This window comes from Pteropus medius, unplaced genomic scaffold (assembly GCF_902729225.1).
Source record: "Pteropus medius unplaced genomic scaffold, Ma_sr-lr_union100, whole genome shotgun sequence".
NCBI classification, from domain to species: Eukaryota; Metazoa; Chordata; class Mammalia; order Chiroptera; family Pteropodidae; genus Pteropus; species Pteropus medius.
In genome coordinates this window covers 2050626-2073104 of record NW_024345600.1, presented here as the reverse complement: position 1 = coordinate 2073104, position 22479 = coordinate 2050626, and the positions used below count along the sequence as shown (strand labels likewise).

The following is a 22479-nucleotide window of genomic DNA, read 5'->3' as shown; positions in this document are numbered from 1 at the left end:
GTCTCCACCTTTCCTGTGGATAGGTTGTGATCTAGACTGGAAACTCTATTGTGAAATATACTGTTGGACCCATTTTAGGCTGTAATCAGGTAGGCAAGCTGGCAAATGTGTCTGTCCTTTCCTTAACCAACTGCAGCTTTAGAGCCATTGTTAGACTCCTGCACTTGGAGAGACTTGCACGCATTTGCACAGGTGGGTGCAAAGTCACAGATCTTGGAAGCCAAGAGGTCATCAGACTCATCCTTCATCTGGACAATTACACTTACACCATCCCAGAAGGTCCTTTATCTTCTTTGGGGTGGTGGAGGGGCAGGAAGATGGAATAATACATCCTAGGGTCCCATCTGATCTTTGCCAATAGAGCCTCATTTCAATGGTAACCATAACGGCGGGGAGTTGGTTAACTTTTGAATATTAGATTATGTATGTGAAACAAGGAGGCTTCTTAATGCAGGGTTATTATAAGAGTGTGACATAGTAAGGAAGTAATAATACTAACCTCCAACTCTAGTTTAAGCATCTGAGTCCTTATTTTGATCTGCTAGTGGTATTTGATAAATACAAAATGCACAGTTCAATAAGGGCCACTCCAAAAGCAATCTTTATATTCTTTCTTTAATTCCTTTACACAAACCTCTTATTCACCTAATGACTATTCTTTACTGTGATTTGATTAATAGAAGAAAGAGCAGCTTGAGGACAAATTATGATTTTAAAAGGGTTGTTTATAAAGGTGTATTAAGGAACATTAATCATATCATGGGATAGTACAATCAGCCAAAGTTAACCAGTGGAAAGCTTGTCAAAATAAAAAAAGTTAAAAAAATAAAAAGACCCACAAAGGTCTAAGGTTTTTGGAAAAGAATGCCATCAACCTGTTTTAAGATTTGAGTTTACCTAATGTTAAGAGTAAAAGACCCACGCAATGTGGCCACTCTTCTTACTCATAAGAGTGAATGGCCAGTTGATATCATTAAAGAAGGAAAGAAAACCATAACCTGAAAACACCAGCTGCATCTCGAACCAGGTCAATAAGAACACAGTGCTTGATTTAGCAACTGTGATGCTGTTACCAGCCTAACAAAAGTAGGTTTTAGAAGAACTGAATTGTATAAGGAATTGATATCTCCTCCTCTAAGAGATAACTGCACCCCATGTTCATTGCAGCATTATTTACAATGGCAAAGACACAGAAGTAACCTAAGTGCTCATCTAAGTAACCTAAGTGCTTCTTTTTCTGCCTAAAAAAAGTTCTCAGGTCTTTCTTTCAGCACCATACTGCTTGCTGTTAAACTAAGTACCACCTGATCTGCAATTCCATGACGAAGTCCATTAAAGATCCTCAGACTCTGGGATTCTGGTGGAGTTCTTGTGTAGAAATTCCAGTGAAAAGGCTGTAGGAGAAACAGGTCTTGATTCTGGAATATGTTCCATTCTATATTTTTCGATGTATGGCGAAGCGACTTCCCAAACCTGAGAAACAAGGACAAAACAAAGTCGAAATGTTGGCAGCACTGTCTTCACATGCAATGAAACATCATCTTCATCTGGAGTCAAAACATTATCTATACTGACTAGACATGTAGCAGCTGTTTGCTTGCTTTTATTATAAGCCATTTGACGCACGATCTGTGTTAATAATTCTCTGGTCACACTCATGTCTTTTAAAATACAAAGTCCAAAACTTTTCTAAAGTGACCATGAGTGTTCTTAGCTGCTTACTCTTCTAAAGCAAAACAAGCCAATAAACAAACAAAACATAGAGAATTCGGTGTGGACAGAATTAAGGAAAGTTGCTCAAGGGTCAGTTCGTGTGTTATCTAAAGCGAGCCTCAAATGATAGAGAGCAGTGGGCTTCCTCATTTGCTTTATTTCTCTGCCGCATGTGCTCTGTCCGTTCGACTCTTGCTACACAAAGTATGGCCCATGGACCAGCATCACCTGGGACAAGTCAGAATGTCAGCCCCACTGGAAACCTACTGAATCTAAATTAGCATTTTAACAAGACCTCCAGGAGAGTCACATGCACGTCTCAGTTTGAGAAGCACTGCCTCAGACCCTTGTTTGCTTTTCACCTCCATCCAACAACTGATGCTCTTTCAAGCATAACATTTTCTCAAATTAAGGCCCTGTTTTTGATTTACAACTGCTTTTTATCAAATTGCTGCTGACAGTCAAGGAACTTTTTTTCCTATTCTTTGTATCACCTTAGAAAATGTATTCATTTAAAGGCTAAGCTCCTCAAAAAGATAACTGCACCCCATGTTCATCACAGCGTTATTTACAATAGCCAAGACATGGATGTAACCTAAGTGCGCATCAATGGATAAATGGATAAACAAAAGGTTTTATGTGTGTGTGTGTCTGTCTATCCATCTATCATCCATCCATCTATCATCTATCTATCTATCTATCTATCATCTATCTTTCATCTATCTATCTATATCTATATACAGATACATAAAATGGAATATTATTCAGCCATTAAAAAAAGAAATCTTGCCATTTGTGACAACATGGATGGATCTTGAGGGCGTTTGCTAAATAGAATAAGTCAGATAACGACAAACACTGCATTATCTCTTATATGTGGAATCTAAAAAAAATTAAATAAAAACACAAACCTTATAGATACAGAGAATGATTGATGATTGCCAGAAGTGGGGAGTAGGCACAGGCAAAAATGAGTAAAGTGGTCCAAAGGTACCACCTTCTGGTTATAAAATAAATAGGTCCTGGAGTGTAATACACAGCATGGCAACTGACGTTAATAATACTGTGTTTTATGTTTGAAAGTTGCTAAGAGAGTAGATCTTACAAGTTCTCATCACAAAAAGAAATAATCTGTGACTATGTTTGGTGATGGATATTAAGTAGACTTGTCGTGGTGATCACTCTGCAATATATACAACTACTGAATCATTATGTTGTACACCTGAAACTAATATGTTATATGCTGATTATATTTCAATTTCAGAAAGGCTAACCTCTCACACACTTCTCTACTAGCACCAGAGTTGGCAGGCATTGGACCAGGTGGTGGTGGTGTTGACAGTGTTACAGAAAGAGAAGGTACTTTTGAATGAAAGGATGCATCCTTGATGAAGGGGATGCAGGAAACTTTCATCTCATTTTCTCCCCATGAATGCTTATTCCAAAACTCCGTTTAAAATTTATTATAGCTTCTAATCCTTAGATATTCAATGTGGGGGTGCAACAATGGTTTCTTGGTGGCCTTGCAAATTGCGTATCTTTTTTTTTTTTTTTCACTTCCAAGGAATAGCCAGAAAACAAAAGAATAAGACAATGCTTTTCCACTTCCCACTCCCACTTTACTTTCCTATAATGACCCCAACTAAGAAATAAGCCAAGTGGTCAGCTTGCCTTTTGCTCGACAAGCAGCCGGTGTGCTGCCTCGATGTCTGGGGCCATGAAGCGATCTTTTATCCAGGGCCTACAGAAAAAGCACATCAAAGCATCAGCCAAACATTAACACTGCCAGGGGTCACAGTTCTGAAATGGTGTCACTTCCAGGGATCTGTTTGACTTTACCTTACAACAGAGCGCACCAGGTCATAGACCTTCTCCAGGGGTGTGGTGGTTCTCAGGGGGCGTAGAAACTCGATGCCCTGGCAGGCTGCGAGAAGCTCGATGGCCAGCACTGGGACAAGAGAGGTGGAAGGAATGACTGATTAACATCTGACTTCCTCCTGAGGGCTATAAATCACAGGAAGTTCACCGTCACTGCTAGCCAACTTGCAGATGCGTGGTTCTCTGTCTACTGATAGAATGAAGCTGCCTTGATATTTAGTTACCATTTCAAATCTGCTTTTCTAACCTCTTGGCTGTGTCTTTAATGGTGAGAAGGAGAGAACAATTCAGATAAATGTCTCAGTTCTCCCCTTTCACCTCGTCTGAACAAGGTAGATGACATCTGTTTCCTATCTCCATCTTTGTATAAATTTCAATTTGTTTTTAGTCTTGCTGGTCTTTTGGCCAGAGATACATGGTACAGAGACCTTCACCAAAGGATCGAAGGAGCCAGTGAATGAGCAAAAGAGTCTTTGGTTGCCCTGGGACTGATTCTACAACATCTGTTTCAAGTCTTCAAACTCAAAGGCTCCCCAGTCCACTAAAACTGAAATTCTAGAAACTGGTGCTTGGGCGTCTTGTATCTTCATCTCAGTGCATCCCAGAACAATTTATTTTGTGCACACCCCGCTTCCCTTACAAAGTCAATACTGCATTTCTCTCTAATTAGCTGGCCCTATTCTTTTTTCAGGTCTTAATCTTAAATACGCCTTCAGAGATGCCTTTCTCATCCCTTCAGGCTAGATTAGGTTTAGTTATATCCTTTAGAACTCTATTCTTTAGCCAGAATTTTGTTAAGTGCTACAAAGAGTTGCCTAGTTGCTGTCTAATGCCCACTTCTCTGGTTAGTCTCTAATTTCCAGGAGGGCCGAAAGAAAAAAATACCTAATTTACTGTTTAATTCACTGTAGATGATCAAGTTGTACTAATTGAATGGTAGATGACTTTCCACCCCCAACAGGTGGAATTATTATCTTTCTGTACCTCCTATGCAATAAGCAGGTACTTATCTTGTGTTATATATCTAGTACCACTGGATTTCAAGAGTTATAGGCATTTGTTTAATATCTGTAATCAAAGAAAACTTAAGGAACAATAAACATGCTGGAAATACAAATGATGTATATGTATAGATATATAAATATATAAATGTATAGAACTATATCAGAAGAGCTAGAGTTGGACCTGTAGCTCCAACTTTATTGTCATGCAAATATTTAAACACCAAGTCTGTGCCAGGCACTTCTCTAGGTATTCTAGGTCCTTCTAGCCAATCTCTACTTATAATCTACTGGGAAAGACAAACAAGCCTGAGTATGTCAGGAGTACTAAGTGCTATTAGAAAAAAAGGGAGAGGGGCCAGAATGGTGGGAAGGCATCTAAGTGAAATCTGGGCGACTAGTAGATGGAGTGAGGAAACGAATCCCGTGACGCATTTTGGAAGCAGGGCGGCAGGTGCCGAGGGAGGGATGTGTCCTTGGCAGGTACAAGAACAAACACTGTGGTTCCAGGGTAGAGAATGGGATGGACAGAGGTGGCAGTGAGAGCCAGAAGCCAGATCATACTCTGCATGATCCTTGCAGTCCACAGGAAGGGGGTTGGATCTCGTTTGGAACAATAGGAAGTAATTGGCAAATTTTCGGCAAGGGCATGGTGTGGTCAAATTATGTTTTAAGAAGCTCAGCCTGGTTATTGTATATGGTGACTGTAGAGGAACAGTAATGAAAACAGGAGACCAATCAAAAGGAGATACAGAGGCTCGATTTGGTATCTTTTGAAGGTAAGGTTGATTTGCTGATGAATTGGATAGGAGATCTGAGAACTGACAAAGGTGACTTTGTAAACTTTTGGCCAGAGCAATATGTTCAATGGAAAGACCATTTTAAGAATGAACATTAAAAATTCACTGTGGCAGATAGATAATAACAAGTGTTGACGAGGATGTGGAGAAATCAAAAATCTCAAACATTGCCGGTAGGAACATAACCCGGTACAGCCACTTTTGGAAAACAGTCTGGCAGTTACTCAATAGATGAACATAGAGTTACCAAATGACCCAGCAATTCCACTCTAGCAAAATGTCAACAGGTCTGCACAGAAACTCACACACTTACGTCCATAGCAGCGTTATTCATATTAGCCAAAAGGTAGACAGAACCCAAACATCCCTTGACTGATAAACGGATAAATAAAATGCGGTATACCTATACAAAGGAAAATTATCTGGCCAGAAAAATAAATGAAGTACTAGCACATGCTGCAACATGCATGAAACTTGAACATATATTGTATAATTCCATTTATATCAAATGTCCAGAACAGGCAAATCAATAGAGAGAGAAAGTACATTCGTGGTTGCCTAAACCTGGGGGTCACGGGGTGTGGGATCGGGAGAATGGAAGAGAGGTAGGTAAAGGGTACACGACTTCTTTTGGGGCTAATGAAAATGTTCTAAAGTCGGCTGTGGTGGTGGTTGCACAATTCTATGACTGAACTAAAAACCACTGGATTGTACTTTTAAAATGGGTGTGGTGTGTAAATTACATCTCAATAAAGCCATTACGAAAAAAGAATATTTGATGCTCTCACATTTATTTTAAAACAGTGATATTCTTTGGCCATCCAACTGCTTCCAATACAGTTGCAAAAACTTAAAAATCTAGGGAACAATGTCTAAAGAAAGGCAATTTCTCTTTAAAAAGCTAAACGAGCAGTAATTAAGAAGCCAGGGAGAAGTGGGCCTAATCCCGGGTCCACCTGTGAAGTGTCTTTGCCCAAAAGGTTGGGCCGACCACAACATACAGGAAACACAGGGGACAGAGAACAAATGAAAAGGAACACCACAGGGAAGCTAACGGGTGAGTCCAAAATAACGATCTCTATCAGGAAACCGACCTGGTCTTTTAACTAGTCAGTGGTACAAAAAGAAAAAAAGGAGAGACATGAGACCGTTCTAGATGAAAAGAAGCTTAAAACCTTGACCGTCAAATTTAAAATGCGGACCTTGAATCCTGATTCGAACAAACCTGCTGAAAGACAGTTGCGATAATTGGGAGAACTTGAATAGGTACTTAATGATGCCACCAAGACTTGTTGGATATGATAATGGCAACCTGGTGGGTAGGAAAATGTTGATATTTAAGAGTTAAAGTATGCAGGAAGAAAATAATATAATGGGGATTTGTTTGAAAATAATTTGAGAAAAGTCAAAGAAAAAATGAAGCAAAAATGCTAACTGTTGAATCAGAGTGAGGTGTATATGAAGTTCGTGGTACTAATCTCTCCATTTTTAAATATATTTGGAAAGTCCCTTTTTTTAATCAAAAAAAAAAAAAAGCCGATGAACCGGCTTAACCTGCAGGTGTGGTTCAGCGAGCTTCAGAATCACCTGGAGAGCTTGTTAAACCCAGATTGCTCTCTCTCCTCCCTCCACTTTCTGATGCAGTTGGCTGGTTTGGGGAGGGCTGAGAATCCGCCTCTCTAACAGGTTCACAGATGCTTGAGTTGGGCCTGCCATCTGGACAGGTTAATGTTACCTTGCTCCACATGCTTGATGACCTTGAGGGCCTTCCTCGCTGCCCATCCTCCCATGGAGACGTGGTCCTCTGTGGCAGCACTGGTGGAGAGGGAGTCCACAGACGAGGGGTGGCACAGAGCCTTGTTCTCAGAAACTGAAAGACGTCAGTGCAAGTTAAGTATGCTCCTAAGAGGAAAAACTGCCCAAATGACATGTGTTTTCCCAAAGTGCTCCACACATAGAATACCCTCTCCAGGAGCTCTCGGTGGTTATACAAGTGCCAGATGATCGGTCCGAAGTCACTTAGGGAAAAGGAAGCAGGTTGTTTTTCTTCCCCGAAGTGAGAAGGGCTCTAAAGCTATACTGCGTTCTGAGACAAGATTGGGATGGGAACCCTAATATTACAAAGCCAAGTTGAAAACACTGGAAGCATTTAGCATGTCAGGGAGATGAGGAAAAAAAAGACCATGGTGGTCATTTCCAGGTACTCAAGGACAATTTGACTGACTGTGTCACCGGAGGAGGCAGAGTTGGAATTCAGACGTGGCCTTTGGGGATTAAGGCCGGACCTATAGACTTGGGCAAGAAGATTTAACAATTTAGACTGTTCGATGATGATGAAGTGGATGTTCTGGGTTTAAGCAGGGGCTTGATGTCTGTCCGATTGCATGGAGGCGAGGAACTCCTAGAGATTGCCTAGATTCAGGTTGCTCAGACTTTATTGTGCATATGAATCACTGGATCATTAAAATGCAAATGTTGAGTTTTGGGTGGAGACTGAAATTCTGCTGTTTTAACAAACTCCCAGGTGATGCCTTTACTTTTGGTCCAGGGACCACACTTTACGTAGCAAGCATCTAGACTACAGAGTTCCTTCTCCCCAGGGTCAGAAGCCAGAAAAGGTCAAAACCAAAGTCTTTTCCCTTCTTTCTGTGACACTGAGAGTGGCTCTGATTGAAGCATCTGTTGTTCTCTGTGCTACAAGGGACCCTATCTGAGATAATCTAGCTATAAACTAGAGTGATCAACTCATCCTGGTTTGCCCGAGACTTGCAGATTTCAGCACTGCAAGCTCCTACACCTGCCACGTGGATCAGCAGACTGTGGTGAGGTTTGCTCAGAAACGTAACGTGCAAGTGGCCACAATATGAGCAATACCAGTTTCATTACAATGAAAGTAAGTTGAACAACCTCGGTTGCAGCTTGGGAAGCTAGGCACATTTAAACGGGGCTTCTCAAAGTCCATAATTTTCTCCAGAAATCAATTACCACTCTGCCTGCCTTGTTAATGGGAGAAGTTGCTACCCTTGAAAGGGAGTATTTTAATAAGCAAGTAAGCAAATAGAATATACTGGACTGAGGAGAAGATAAATCCACTGGCTCTTGGTTGGTTATTTGCATTGAGTTTTAGTGTGAAGCTTAGGTGGGGAAGGGGTTAAGAGTAATAGTAATAGCAACTAACATTTAGCACCAACCATAGTTCTAAGGCTTTACATGCATTAATTCATTTCATCCTCAAAACAGCCCCACCGGGTAAACTTATCATGCTTCTTTTACACGGGAGTAAACTGAGGGTCAGCAGGAAGGAGACTTGCTCCACGTCACACTATAAATGGTAGAGTGAGGATATGAACCCAAAATTTATGCTCTTAATGAACTGCCGTTCTATCCTGCCTCTTGGATAGGTTTGCCAGACAGAAATACAGGATGCTCGGTTAAATCTGAATTTCAGATAAAAAACTAATTTTGAGTACAAGTATGCCCTGAATAATTTAAATTTCACTGGGCATCCTACATTTCTATTTGTTAAATTTGGCAACCACATTTTAGGATTAAGTATTAATTAAAATAAGATCCTCATTAATTGAAATTAAAGCACAGATTTGGGAGCCAAAATGCCTCGGTCTGAATTTTGCTCTACTTACTAGGTGTGCAATATTGGGTAGCTCACTTAATTTCTCAGATCTTTAGGTATTCATCTGTAAAATGAAGGCAATAAGAATACCTGCCTCATGGCACTGTTGTGAGAATTAAGTGAGTGAATGTAAATGAAGCCCTTAGCACTTCCTTTGTGCCAGGCCCTGTTCTGTGTGAGTTATTTATCTGTCCTATATAGTCTTGGGTCAGAAATCAGCTATATGAAGCTTGATATTCATAGAGGGCATCCTACTTCTTATGAGCATTGTTGGATCTGTAACCACATTTTTAGTGGTTGGTAGAGCTAATGAAATGTATCCAAAGTTTAATCATGTAGGTTAGTTCAAGCTTCACCATTAACTATAAACACCGTTTTCTTTTTTTTTCTGATAGGCTTCAAATTGAGATTAGGGTAAAAGTTACAAAGATAAAGTTCATATGTGATGTCAAATTGTTTCCAACAGAAAAATTGTGGGGACCTCATGGTTTACAACCTCACTAGTGTATTATGATGTTTCAGTATAATGTTGTTTAGGTTTTTATTTTATATTTTTTTCTAAAAATTATTAAAGAGGCAATCTGCTGCATTTGTACTGAAAGAGGCAGGATGCTAATGGAGGTGTTAAAAAAGTTAGATCTCATTCAAAGACAAAATTTGATATTTCAGGTAAAATGGAAAGGCCTTTCGATGGACAGGCTTTTGTTCTGGGAAAATGGTCGTGTGCTTACCGAGGGCTGCCGCTGTGCAGTGGGCTATCATGAATCCAGAGTTCAGACCACCTTCAGCCACCAGGAAGGCAGGCAGCTTGCTGAGGGAGGGGTTACAGAGCCTCTCGATTCTTCTTTCGCTAATTGCAGCAAGTTCATGGACACCAATGGCCAAATAGTCCAGGGCCTGAAAGAGTGTCTCGATTCAGTTAGCCTATATTGGAATATGATTTCAGGGTCAAAAGCAATTCTAAAAAGCTTACTTTGGCTGGATATTCACCATGGAAGTTTCCTCCAGAAATAGTTTCTCCTCTGCTGGCAAAAACCATCTTTCAAGATAGGTTAAGGCTTGAACGTAACATTTGCTGATTACTTCAGGTATAACTCTTTCCCCAGTCTGGTGATTTTTAACATTGAGGTGGCAGCCCTTGTAAAATGTGGCAGGAAAGTCTTTCCACAAAAAGTGGTTGACATAAAGGAACACACAAAACAAACAAACAAAGCAGCCTTACAGAATAATCGTGTATACACAGTTGGGGGCCAATGAAACCTGGGCATGAAATGATGTTCTCTCTTGAGATCAGAGATTCTCAAGCCCTGTAACGGCACTAATCTGGTGGTTAGTACTTGCCCTCAAAAAGTTTATAACCTGAAACAAAGAACAAAGACCAGGACATCAGTTTAAAAGCAAATTCTATTTCTTCAATGGGCACTGTGAGCTTGTGCTCCATAAAGAACCTGCTGAATGGAAGACTGTGTGGATGACCGAATTGTCTGGAACAATCAATTCGGAGAAAATTTTCAAATTCTCTACTCAGTGATCCCTTGCCAGCATTCACAGTAATGGCGGCCAAAAGGTTTTCCCAAACCCGTTTAAGTCAGTGGTAACTTTGAATATTACTGAATATTAGTATTCTCGGAGATCATTCCATTGTATCGTGAACTCCAAAGAGTTCATTTTCTCCTACTGGACTAAAGACTATTCACTACCTGTTTACTAGGAACTCACTCTGACTTCCCAAAAGCTAGAGATGCTTCTGTTACATCAATGTAGTCAAATTTGGAGCGACCCTTTTCTCCAACAATAACCAAGAGCCTATTAGGCCTTGCTCCAGCTCTCCATGAACCCACCCCAACCATGGGACTCGGTCTTCTCTCCATTCTCTGAATCCTTACAGTAAGTGATCTCTGTACCAATTTAGAACTGAAGCTTGTTCGATTGTTCTCTAGTTTTTCCAGATTTGTACTAGATTACAACAATCAGAAGTTAGCTCCCATAATATCCAGCAACTTTGTAATAGGTGCTCTCTATCTGCAATGGAAAATGGAGACAAAATATTCTTTCAGGTAACACTGGTATTGAAGGAGAATGCTCAAAGATTAGCCTATTAGAAATTCATCAGCAATTAAAAATTTTTAATTGAGGAAGTAAAGGACTTTGGGCTGAAATTTTTGCTGAGGCAAGTGGTGGAAGAAGAATTTAGTAGGGAATTATTTCATGCCTGTTTCCAATAATTTAATAAGTGTTTTTTTTTTTTTAACTATAAGATATTCTTTCAAATCTAAATTATGTAACTGTAGACTGGATACCTCTCTTTTATAGGACATGAACTGATAGACAAGACTACATGGAGTTTATGAAGACTAATACTCTATTTAAGGAGTGGGATGGTGTTGAGGTACATTAGTGAGTTGAGGATTATTTAGTGTGGGTTTGACTTAACAGTGAAACAGTCTGAGAGGACATAAAACATACATCCTGATGTAAGCCTGTCAGAGAAGCTACACGGAAAAGGTCTTGTGAGAAACCTTACACAGCTGCCGTGAAGCTACTTTTAAGGCTGCTAATTCAGCTCTTCTCCAGTGTTAAAAACAAAGGCAGATGTAGAATCAGAGAAATAGATTCCTAGGGCTTTTGGTTGTCTTCAAAGGCAGTATTATCTCTGTGAAGACTTTGCCAGAGTGACCTGGCTGATCACATCAACTTCTGGGAGACCAAAGCCATCACAGAACATTCCATAGCAAAAACAAGATGGCTCTGAGATACCCACACCATGAAGGAAAGAAGAGATGCATCCTTGAGAATTGGAAGCATTCTTAGTATTCTTAGCACAAATTTGGGAATGCTGATTTGAGTAAAGTTCAAGTCAGAAATAAAAACTCGAGATGCAGAAAGTCTTAACTCCTTGATCAACACTTGAGTAAGTGTTAAAAAGTTCTGTTTAATGCATCACGGGGTCACTAGAACCAGGAAGTCTTGCATAAATGCCATCCTACTCAGAGTCTACACAATCACAGTTGTGTTATGGGTCGTCATCCTTCTACTGACAACCTCAGCAGTGGATTTGGGGGCAAAGTGCCTTTGTGAAACCTCTCAGCCTCCTTTAATCTTGAATGGGTCAGTTTTGAAATAGCAGCATGCTAGACTCCAAGCCTGAGATTAGGTTCACAGATCTGCCTCTGCCACTTACCAGATCTGATCTAGAGAAAGTCATTTAACCTCTGAGCCTCAGGTACTTAATTTATGAAATGGAGTGACAGAAAAGAGATGCTACACAAAACGATCACTTCAGTAGATCTTAAAATTACCAGCTGACAGTCTATAATTACAGTTTAGTAAGCAGTCAAAAGATACGGGATTGTCTGTTGCACTGTTTAATTCTATGGTAATGATGTTCTTCACAAATGCTATTGTGTCATTCACCACACCATGGACCTAAAATGTAAGATTACATGAGTTAATACATGTAAGACACTGATAATGGTGCCTGTCACATAGAGTCTTATATTCTTATTAGAATAGCAAGGAGGTTTCAAAGTGGGATTTATTCTTGCTGTTGAGCTAATTTGGCAATTCTTCCCCAGAGACGTTTTGGATTGAGCTAGCTAGAATAGAACTTGCTAGGTGCAAAGAAGCGAGGGTATTCACTCTCGGAAGAAATCTTTATTACACTATAGACTGGAATTTGGCACAAGCTGAACTATTGTTTCATTCTTGAGATGCATGTTAATCTCTCATTTAACTAATTGCCATATGCAAATGAGTTGTAACATCTGCAATACAGGATGCCTCATGCCAACCCAGGTCATCTGTATTTTTTTAAGTTAAAATTAAGCCTCACAGGGTCATTTATGATGATTTATGTCTGCCTATTAAATGCAGATAAGGCACTTGAATTTTGATTAAGTTTTCCTGTGAACATTCCTGGCAGGCTGGTTCTAACTCTAACAAGGAGAACAAGTAAAACTCCATTCACTAGTTAGGATGATGTTATTATTAAGAATTTTAAAAATGGTACTAAATCAACACAGCAAGTTGTCTGTTGGATTTCTCTACAATGAGATTGAGCAACGCAGTTCGAAAGGAAAAAGTCTATGGCCATGCCACCCTGAACAAGCCCGATTCCATCTGATCTTGGAAGCTAAGTAGGATTGGGCCTGGTCAGTACTTGGATGGGAGACCACCTAGGAAGACCAGGTGCTGTAGGTGTAAAAAAAAAATAAAAATAAGAAATGAGGGATTATAAACTGACAAGGTCCTTGCAATCTGTGAGGTCAACCAAGGGTTGCCTTGCCTAAAAAAATAAGTAAGTAAACAAAAGGAAACAAACAGCTTGTCACACTGAACAGAAACTTTATAATAATTGCACAAATGGAAGTATAATGTATATAATTTTTAGTAGAGGTGGTAAAGAAATTTGGATTATAATCGACCATTACATAATTTTCTAACACCTCTCTTTTTCTATTTCCTCCCTGTCTTGGGAGAGAGAAAAGAAACTTTTTGTTTGTTTGTTTACCTGTGGACAGCAGCGCAAGGTGTATGCATCCTGAACATGATCACAGAACCTGTGACTTTCTGTGGAAGAGATGAAGGGGGAATTTGTTATCAAATTTTCCCCCACAAAACACAAAACCAAATAAGCTCACTCATGTAAATACGCCCAGACCTGCTATTTCTGATGGATGGTGATCCGAGTCTAAGAGTGACCGAAAACGAAAAGAAACTTCAATTTGCCCTTGATGAGGGCGAACAGCGTGAATGTCTAGAATCGATGAAGGAGAAAAAAATGTGAGCAACTCTCGTATTAGAACAAACTACCACAGATGACTCAGGACCATCCGTGGTGCTGACACAGCCTTCAAAAGTCTCAAGGATCTTTAACCACCACAGAATTAGAAAATGAACTCCAAAAGCCAGTTTTTTTATTCTCTTTATTCTTTCTACTTTAAATATCTGAGTGCAAACTGTGTTGAGTCTACTGGGAATTCGACTCAACACCCTGGGCTACTCTACAAAGATGTGGGCTCTCATACTGGAAGGGAGCTCCATAGTGGCCTAATTTAACTAAGTCATTTTCAGACAGTTTTTCTGTCCTACTATATATAATAGTAGAAAGTCCTTCAAACTCACTACTTTCCAGGTAATCTACTACTTGTACAGTTTTTTTTCCCCTCTCAATTGTCTAAGGACTGACCTGAATCCTATAGTTTTAAAACTCTACAAACAGGTTCCCAAAACAGCACGTAGTTTGATGGGAGTCAGACCTGGGTGACCTAGAGCAGGTCAGTTAACTCTTAGGGTCAGCATCTGTCTAGAAAATGCAGTCATTTCAAGTATCAAGTGTGGCATAATTTAGAAGAGGTTGTGTCAGTATTGGGTATGCCATAGGCACTTGAGTTTTCTCCTTCTCCCCTACCACCCACCCCCACCACTCCTGTGTCTAAAGACCTCGAACAGCCCACCTGCCAGCCCTGGTTGAATGAATAGCAATTGAAAGGAAGAATCATGCTGACCGGAGTCGAAGGCTTTGGTGGTGCCCTTCAGCACCTCCAGGGTCAAGGCTGCCACTATGTCAGCCTGCCGCGCTATAGCACTGGCCCTCTCCACAGCTTCACAGCCCAGAGAAGTGATCATCTGTGTCCCGTTGATGAGTGCCAGACCCTTTGGGGATGGGGAGAGAAGTTTCCTACTGTATTTATTATAACAAGTCTATGTGCAAGTTGATTTAGTATCTTTTGCTTTCATAAGAGAAAAGTTAGCCTGTCAGCTGAATCATGTTTATTCATGTTTTCTGAAGTGGAGTGCAGAAATACTTATTTAAGCACTTGCGGATTAACTGCCATCTTGTATGAAATTGTTACTATTAATCTGGCAAATGAAAACACTGTCAAATATTCCCATTCTCAAGGCAGCAGTAGGGCTCCAGTGTAGAATACATATGAAATCTTTAGCTCTTAATTATGCTGCATTTATTCATTAACTTCTCATCATTGTAGACATGACACCCTGAAACATTTTTCATCCAAGACCCTTGGTTTAGAGTACCCTAAGGGATGCTGGCTTAGAGCGTCTCTTAGAATCCCTAGAGATCCCAATCTGAAGTTTAAGTTCTTAGGTAAGAGAACCCCTAAGCGTTTGTGGTAAAAAGAATATTTTAAATGTTTATGGAGAAGCTCTTTCTTCAGTGAACAAATTTTAACAAATATAGAAGCCATATGTATTAAAAAAAAAAAACAGTGAGACATATTAAGACTGAAAACTGCATAAAGACTTGTTAACATGAACAAATTTTCCTTGAATCTCCTTACCTCTTTTGGTTTCAAAACAATTGGTTTCAATCCATGGGCTTCCAGGACCTAAAGAATGATTTAAAAAATGAAAATGGGTATCAAATGAAATACCAGCCTATTTCTAATTCCATGAGGAATCCAATGAAAGATCTTTAAGGCCACAGGTCTGTCTTATAAAAGATGAGATCTACATGAATTGGTTCTGTTTATCATCTCTGGTCTATTTTCCAGTTCCGTTCTTTAGTGTGAGAGGAGCTTAGCTTTCAAATAATTTTTTGTTCTTAAATCAAGGGCTCTAGCATCTAGTTTTGGTAATCCTGAGTTTTGGTTTCTAAGCCCTTTGTGTCCAGTGCCCACTTTGGCAATTCAACTTTCTCCTGCTGCTTCCTGAGCATACATGTACACTTGTACTGTACTAAGGCTGGGTTCCTGGCTGTCTACCTACACTTCCCTGCCTCCAGAGCTTGAGCTAAAAAGTCCGCTACCCTCATCCTACTTATCTAAACACTGGCAGAACCTCAGAGCATGGCTTCTTACTTGTGCGTCAAATGTGTGAACACCAGTGAAGGGGGGACTGTTGGCCTAACAGATGGAAAGAGAATCCTGAGGGGAAGTGGGCAGAATAATCTTCCCCTGAAATAAAAGAAGTGAAAGCAGTCACTAAGTTAAGGTCCTTCTAGGGAAGAAGGAGCCAGCACCATTTACAATGGCAGTTTCACAAGTTTATCAACATACCTATTAAACACCCAATTCTGTCCTGGGGGCTGGGGCTGGGGCTAGGGTAGGAAAAATGGAGATGGGCAAGCTCAAGGGCAATTACAGTGATAGAATGTTAAGTGCTCCAGGAAGTAGAAAGTGGGTATAGTTCAGTGGAAAATAATATAAGATGCTAGAAGAGCACAATGGAGGAGCAAAAGGGGCTTGGGGGTAGGTAGGGAAAAGAACCGGAAGAGCAGAGAGCGAAGTTTCCCAGAGGCCTTATTAGAAGGAGGAAAAGGACTGAGTGGGGAAGAGAAGGAAGGACCCGTGCTGTTCCCTCTGCCCAGGGCGCAGCACATTCCAGCTGTAAGGAACGTCCAGCGTCCGTGAGGCGGAACCCTGGCGGGGAAGGATGAAGGGGTAACCTGGCAAACAGGACCCTTGTAGGCCACTTTAAGTTCTGACTTTCTCATAAGGACAAAGGGAAGCATTACAGGTTTTAGCCAGGACATGCTCAGATTTGCTATGTGAAGGCGGTTGGGGAACACTGTACATAGAGAAATAATCAAGATGAGACTACACGGAAGAGAGCTGATCTAGAACCTGCATCCCCACCAGCATTCTCTGTCTGGTTGACTGCTCCCTCCTCTGCCCTTTGCTTACTCTTAGGGGGCTTCCCAGCCACTGATCAGAGATGGCACTTCAAATAATTCTTTGCACTGCTCTGATGGAATTTGGAGATGAATAAAAAACATTATAGTTGTATCACAAACAAGCCTTTCTGATGAGCCATCACGCTGGGAGCTTGGAGAGGAAATGGTACCTGCTTTTCAGAGGCCATAGAGCAAGTGCTATGATCCACAGCTCTGCACCTGTGAGACCAGCAACTAAGTAAACTAGTGACAAACTGTGACCTCCTGGATAGGCACTGGAAGTGTTTTAGATGCAGAATAAATTCCTGGCATCAACACTGGCAGCTGTACCTTTTCACCCAGGCGATCACCAAGTCCAGAGGCTGACAGTTGAGCATGGAAGCTAACAGCCTTGCCTAGTTTGACTTCTAAGCTTCAGTTTTCTCACCTATAAAACAGGGATTTCAGCGGCTCCCTCCCTGGGCTGCTGTAAGGATGAGTGATATAAAGCAATGGAATACACCCAGCGCCCAGCCTAGGGAAAATACCGCAGGTGGAGGCTGTTAGGAAAGCCTTACATATTTAGCGTCAGCCCAGCCACTCTTTGGAGACCACATCTTCCCCTCTCCAATTAGCCCAAGAGCAAGATGAGACAGTGGAGCAAGGTCTCCGCTGGCACCGACGGTTCCTTTCTCTGGCACGTAGGGCAGGCAGGAGGCTAGGAGGGAAGCGGGCACCAGTTACTTCAGGAGAACTGCATTCTTGCTATCCTCATTTAGCCAGCGAGTCCAACCTCCTCCAATAGGATCTCATCATTTTAAAACCCATTCTCTATCATCCTTCACTTAGTATTTGGCCTCTTTAAGACCGAAACCAGCCCCTTAAGTCTGGCCTTAAGATCGGGGCTGGAGAGAATTGTGATTCAGTGTGCCCAGATGTGGTTAGAGAAGTCACATCAAATCATCTAGGAATCATCGTGATTCCTGGATGTCCATCCCAAAGACTGACTCACTAGTTCTGGTTGGTGCCTGGGAATCTGACATCTTAATGCTTTCCAAGTTGTAGGATCGCCAGACTTAACTGACATCCAGCTTCTCTCAAAGATAGGACAGAAAAGAGATCAAGGACTTGCTTGTGATCATAAAGCCATCTAGTGTTAGGATCTGACACAATTCAACTCTTTGGAGCTTAATTCTTGGGACAGGAAAATCCAAATATGGAGACAAGATTTGAAATGCTTAGGAGGCCACTGTCCCTTCTCACAGATAAAGATAAATTTTCTAGCTCAGCAGAGGCTCAGAGACTCTTTGGGGTGAAGGAGTGGGAGAAGAAGCAGCGCTGGACAGTCACATAGACTAAAACACATGCTAGAGTTCCTATGCTGTGGACACAAGTAACCCATAAATGTGATATACCGATCAGTGAATAGCAATTCGAATGAACAATCTTAAAGTGCATAGGAGTGTCTCTGCCACATTCCCCCACCTGGCTATCCTGCTTGATGAGCCCATTTTCTATGCATCTCCATTATTTTATGTCTTCTTGTCTCTACCAATTCCTCATCAAGTCTACCTTGTGGGACATGCCCAGCCTCAATGGATGGTCAGCTGGGGATCCATCGCATTACCGTTAAATACTTCGATAACTTGTTTGAGAGTCTCCAGGGAAATGCCACTGTATCCTTTGGCTAAGACATTGATTCGTAAAGCCAAGAGCATCCGACATCTCTCAGGGATTAGTGGTTTCCCAACACCTACAAAACAGAATTGATGTTTTCTCCAAGAAAATTTTTTTCTACCTCCTGGCTGCCTCCATCTCTCAAATCTTTCTCCACCTCTTGACTCAGTTAGTTGGACGGCCCTCCCTCTTGACTGTCTTGCTTCTTAAGGTCTCATCTTCCAGACAAAGGCAAATCCCAGTTTGCCTTCTCAGTCTTCCTTCTTGGAACCCTTCAGTGAGACCCCACCACCTGCCCAGCACCCTTAGAACGGTGTCCAGAAGCCTTAGCGCAAGCTCCCTTGCAATCGGACAGGAGCTGATATTCGACAGACTGTTCTATCTCACCTCATCTTGATTAACTCGTTCCCTGACTTTCGGCCTTACTTTTGTTCCCTGAATGCACCACTCTCTTGGCATGATGTATATGTGCTCCTGTCCCAAACCTGTCCCTCCACCTGGCCCATTCCTTTTTCTGAGATTCATCTGGAAGTTGTTCTTGTCAGATGCTTTCCGCTTCCCTCCCTCCCGGGCAGCAGAATTGGCACCTAATCCTCATGGCTGTTATAGGATGTCTCACTCTGTGCTTTACTTTACCCACCCAATGAAACAAGTTCTAGGAGGCACTCCATGTTTGGAATGATTTACCTGAAGAATGTGAACGTACGAGGTTGACCTGGAGCTCTCTGGAAAAGAAAGGGAAAAAAAAACCAACCCTCTTAGATACCTCTCAGTGAAAATGCTCCCTCAGTTGGGGAAATGTAGGAAGGGACAGTTAAATCTTTGGAGGGACAGAATGAGGCAGCGTGAGGCAATGGAAGAAACCAGCGAGCCTGTGTCTTCAGTATCAACTCACGTGCAAGTTAACTGGAACCTCATTCTCCTCATCTGTAAATTGGGGTGAATGTTAATTATTTCCACTGGTGAAAAAAATCTCAAAGATGGGGGCAGATGGAATGTGTGTGTTTGGTGGGGAGGAGGGCAGACATCAAACTTACTGCAGCTTATTGATGGGAATTATAGTTCTGGCAAATTTCCCAAAACCTGTAGTAATTCCATAAACAACTAGAATAAAAAATAACAGACATTACACGATCAGATGCAGGCCATATTTTTCGTCTATAAAAATAATTCTATACCACGAAGCGGAAAAGATACCAGTTTTTTCCTTTACGATGCTGTCTATGACTTCCCTGGATTTTTGCACTTTCTTCTCAGCAGTTGGGGTGAGCTAGAAAAACATGGGTCAGGGCTGAGCACGCTGAAAACATCCACATGCAGCAAGAAAGATCAGAGGACATCCTTCCCCTGCCTCCCCCATACCTTTATTTTGTAGCGTCCTTTGCCCAGGTTGACCAGATCCTCTGTGGTCAGGCTATCCCCATCTAAGGCGATATACTGCACAAAAGGAGATCTCCATGAGTCTGCACAGCTTAGTTGCTCGAACAAGGGAGTAGGGAAGCCTCAGGCAGAATCAAACGTTGATACTTCAGAGATTTTATCACTGCTATGACACATTAATGTCCTAATTTAAAAGACAGCTTGCTTCAGAGGAGGCCGAGTAAGGAAAGTTAGAAATGAAAAGCATAATGCCTTTCCCGATTACGCAGAGCTGGACAAAGTCCTGTCCTATTTGATGGTGTTTGCTCATCACTTTCGCCGGTTCTCTCCCTCCTTAAAGAAGAGGGGCTTAGTTTTCTTAACAAAAAAGAGAGTGGTTTGAAGCTTACCTCTTCAGGCTCTCGGTATTTGCTGTACCTGGAGCCAGGTAAAGGAAAATACTGGGGGTTGTGGAGGAGTCCCAGCCCCATCACCGGCAGGTGGAGCCCCCAGAGCAGGCCAAGCAGGCTGCAGGAAAGGATACAGGTAAACTCCTTCTGGCTGCGATGGAATGAAGTTGGGAGACATGATATCCCCTTCTATAACTGAAACAAGAACGAAGAGCGACCCCTTACAGATTACCACGGAGAGCCACTTTTGGCCTCTCCTGTAACCCAAGGAAGGGCTCTTCAATTGCCTTGGAATTCTATAGAAATGGCAGCTTTAAAACGACTTTAGATACTTTCAAGTGTTCTTAGTATCTTTACAGAGAAGAGAAACAGGCAGAGATATCTATGTTGGGCGGGGACTCAGATTTAAGTGAAAGTTCAAGATCTGATCCCCCGACTCTATCCCCATCCTCAGGTTTATTTTGTTTTAAATCTGAACTTTTCTATGCCATTGGCCTCTAGTCTGGTTCTTTTGAAGGGCAAAAGGACCTTTAAGCCTGTGAAAATAATTGTATAACACAAAGTAATTTAATAACTGCAAAAGGATTCAGACCTGTGGTCTTGAGTTCAAATCTGATCTTTGCTTTTTACTAGCCAGTCTGACTCTGCATAAGTCACCTCCTTTCTGGGTCTGTTGCCACGTTGTAAAAGGCAGACAGGAATCCGACCTTTCTCACAGGGCTGTGAGACTCTTAGGCATACAGTGGCCTAGCAGTGCCTGCACACAGCCAGCACGCATTTTCCCTGGAGTGGGTCGACAATGGCAATGAATTCCCGCCATGCCCCTCTGGCCACTCACTCACCCACTTCCACGAATTCATTGTCCTCCAGGGCCACCTCAAGTGGGTCTTCACTGTCCAACAGGCCCAGGCCCTTGCATCGGCGCACGAGAAAGTGCACGTCGTCCACCGAGGCGAAGCCACCATTGTCTGGCTTGTTCTTCATGTACCTCCGCACGGCTTCACGGCCCAGCCAGCCCACGGAGAGCTGCGCGTCCCGGCAGGGCACAGCCAGCCATTCCCCGCGCACGTGCACTGTGTACCTGGGCATGGCTCCTTTGCCGTTCCTGCAGCACGATGACGCCACGGCAACCAGGCGGTGCCGGTGACAGTGGTGACTGTCACCAGGAGGGGAGACATTTATCTGGCAGTGACTACTGAGGTGTGGCAGGTGGGGAGGACAAGGATGGACTTTCAAAATATGCCACCTCCCTTGACTTTACTCATTCACACGTTGTACAAATATTTATTAAGGGCCCCACGGTGTTCCTTTGGGTTTTTGCAGCTGAGCTAGTGGCAGGAGAGGGGGATGCAGGCAGGCCAGCTTCCTGTCTAGCTGTGATGCAGTCCTGCTGGCAGATAGGCCTGGGGGTCCTAGTGCCTGCTGGCCCCCTTTCCTGGGGATTCCTGTCAGCAGTCTCCTCCCTCAAGGCAGTCTGCAAGCACCAAGTTCCTGCCTTTACTGGAATTACTCAACTGTAAAATGCACCCTGCTGGCCAACTGTGACACCAGGGAGTTTGGCAATCCTCATTCATTTGTTTATTCCACAAATAAGTGTTGAGCAACTACTCTCTGCCACTGCTAACGTTTTCTGAAGCTGTCCCTCCAGAAAGGGAAACTGCAAAGACCAGAGGTCATTTCCACAAGTAAGGTCACTGTTGGACAAAAGAGCCACCATGGCTTGGAGGTTAAACAGCTCAGACAGCCATGGTGGGACTCCAGCTCCACGGCTTATGAGCCTCCAGCAAGTAAGTTACTAATTAGCCTCTGTTTCCTCTTCCAAAGATGAAGATGCTAACTGCCTCGCTGCAATTTTACAGTATCTACCTGGGATCAAATCCTGGCTCTGCCATTTACTGGTTGTGGGACCTCTGGCAAGTTATTGACTTCTCTGGTCCTCTATTTCTTCATCTATAAAATGGAAATGATAGTACCTATTTCAAAGGGCTGTGGGAGGATTCGGTGAGTTCCTATATTTAAAGTCCTTAGAGCAGCCCCTGGGAAATACTACAGGAGTTTTTGTGATTATTATTATCTGATCTTTAATACTCTATATACCTATATTGCTTTATGAAATGTTCTTTCATCTTGGTCATGAATATCTCTCATCCAGTTAAGCTTCTTCAACACAAATAACTGCTCCCTGCACTCAATTCATTACCACTAGTATTAAGGACCTCTGAAGATCATGAAAAAGGAATCAAAGAAATGTGGATACTAGTTTAACTAAGCGGCATTTTAGCAGTAAGCCAGTTTCTAGAGATTTGATTATTGCAATAGAAAAATCCTGAAAAATCTGTTTCCACTAAAACAGACTTCTGCTGGGACTAGTGACACAGTCGCTTACAGAGAATAC

At 42.0% G+C, this 22479-nt stretch overlaps 1 protein-coding gene and 1 pseudogene across 2 annotated transcripts; one reads left to right on the top strand and one right to left on the bottom strand.

Annotated features, from left to right (window-relative positions):
* Positions 1–596: 596 nt before the first annotated feature.
* HAL (histidine ammonia-lyase) lies at positions 597–21671 on the bottom strand. Of its 2 annotated transcripts, XM_039874066.1 has the most exons (20): positions 20927–21671; positions 20219–20279; positions 20085–20112; positions 19678–19752; positions 19513–19585; positions 19353–19419; positions 19003–19040; positions 18266–18391; positions 17217–17356; positions 15326–15373; positions 14531–14678; positions 13684–13779; positions 13534–13592; positions 12369–12449; positions 9997–10062; positions 9755–9920; positions 7128–7262; positions 3553–3661; positions 3385–3454; positions 597–1473 (listed from the first exon to the last, which is right to left on the bottom strand). In XM_039874066.1, the coding sequence occupies exons 1-20, from the start codon at positions 21171–21173 to the stop codon at positions 1333–1335; spliced, it is 1974 nt and encodes a 657-aa protein (XP_039730000.1). In that variant the 5' UTR covers positions 21174–21671; the 3' UTR covers positions 597–1332. The 2 variants fall into 2 exon arrangements, with proteins under 2 accessions (XP_039730000.1, XP_039730001.1); XM_039874067.1 differs by lacking the exons at positions 19678–19752; positions 20085–20112; positions 20219–20279; positions 20927–21671 and adding an exon at positions 19211–19242 and having other exon boundaries at positions 19513–19547.
* LOC120611789 (uncharacterized) lies at positions 13105–13223 on the top strand (annotated as a pseudogene).
* Positions 21672–22479: the final 808 nt, after the last annotated feature.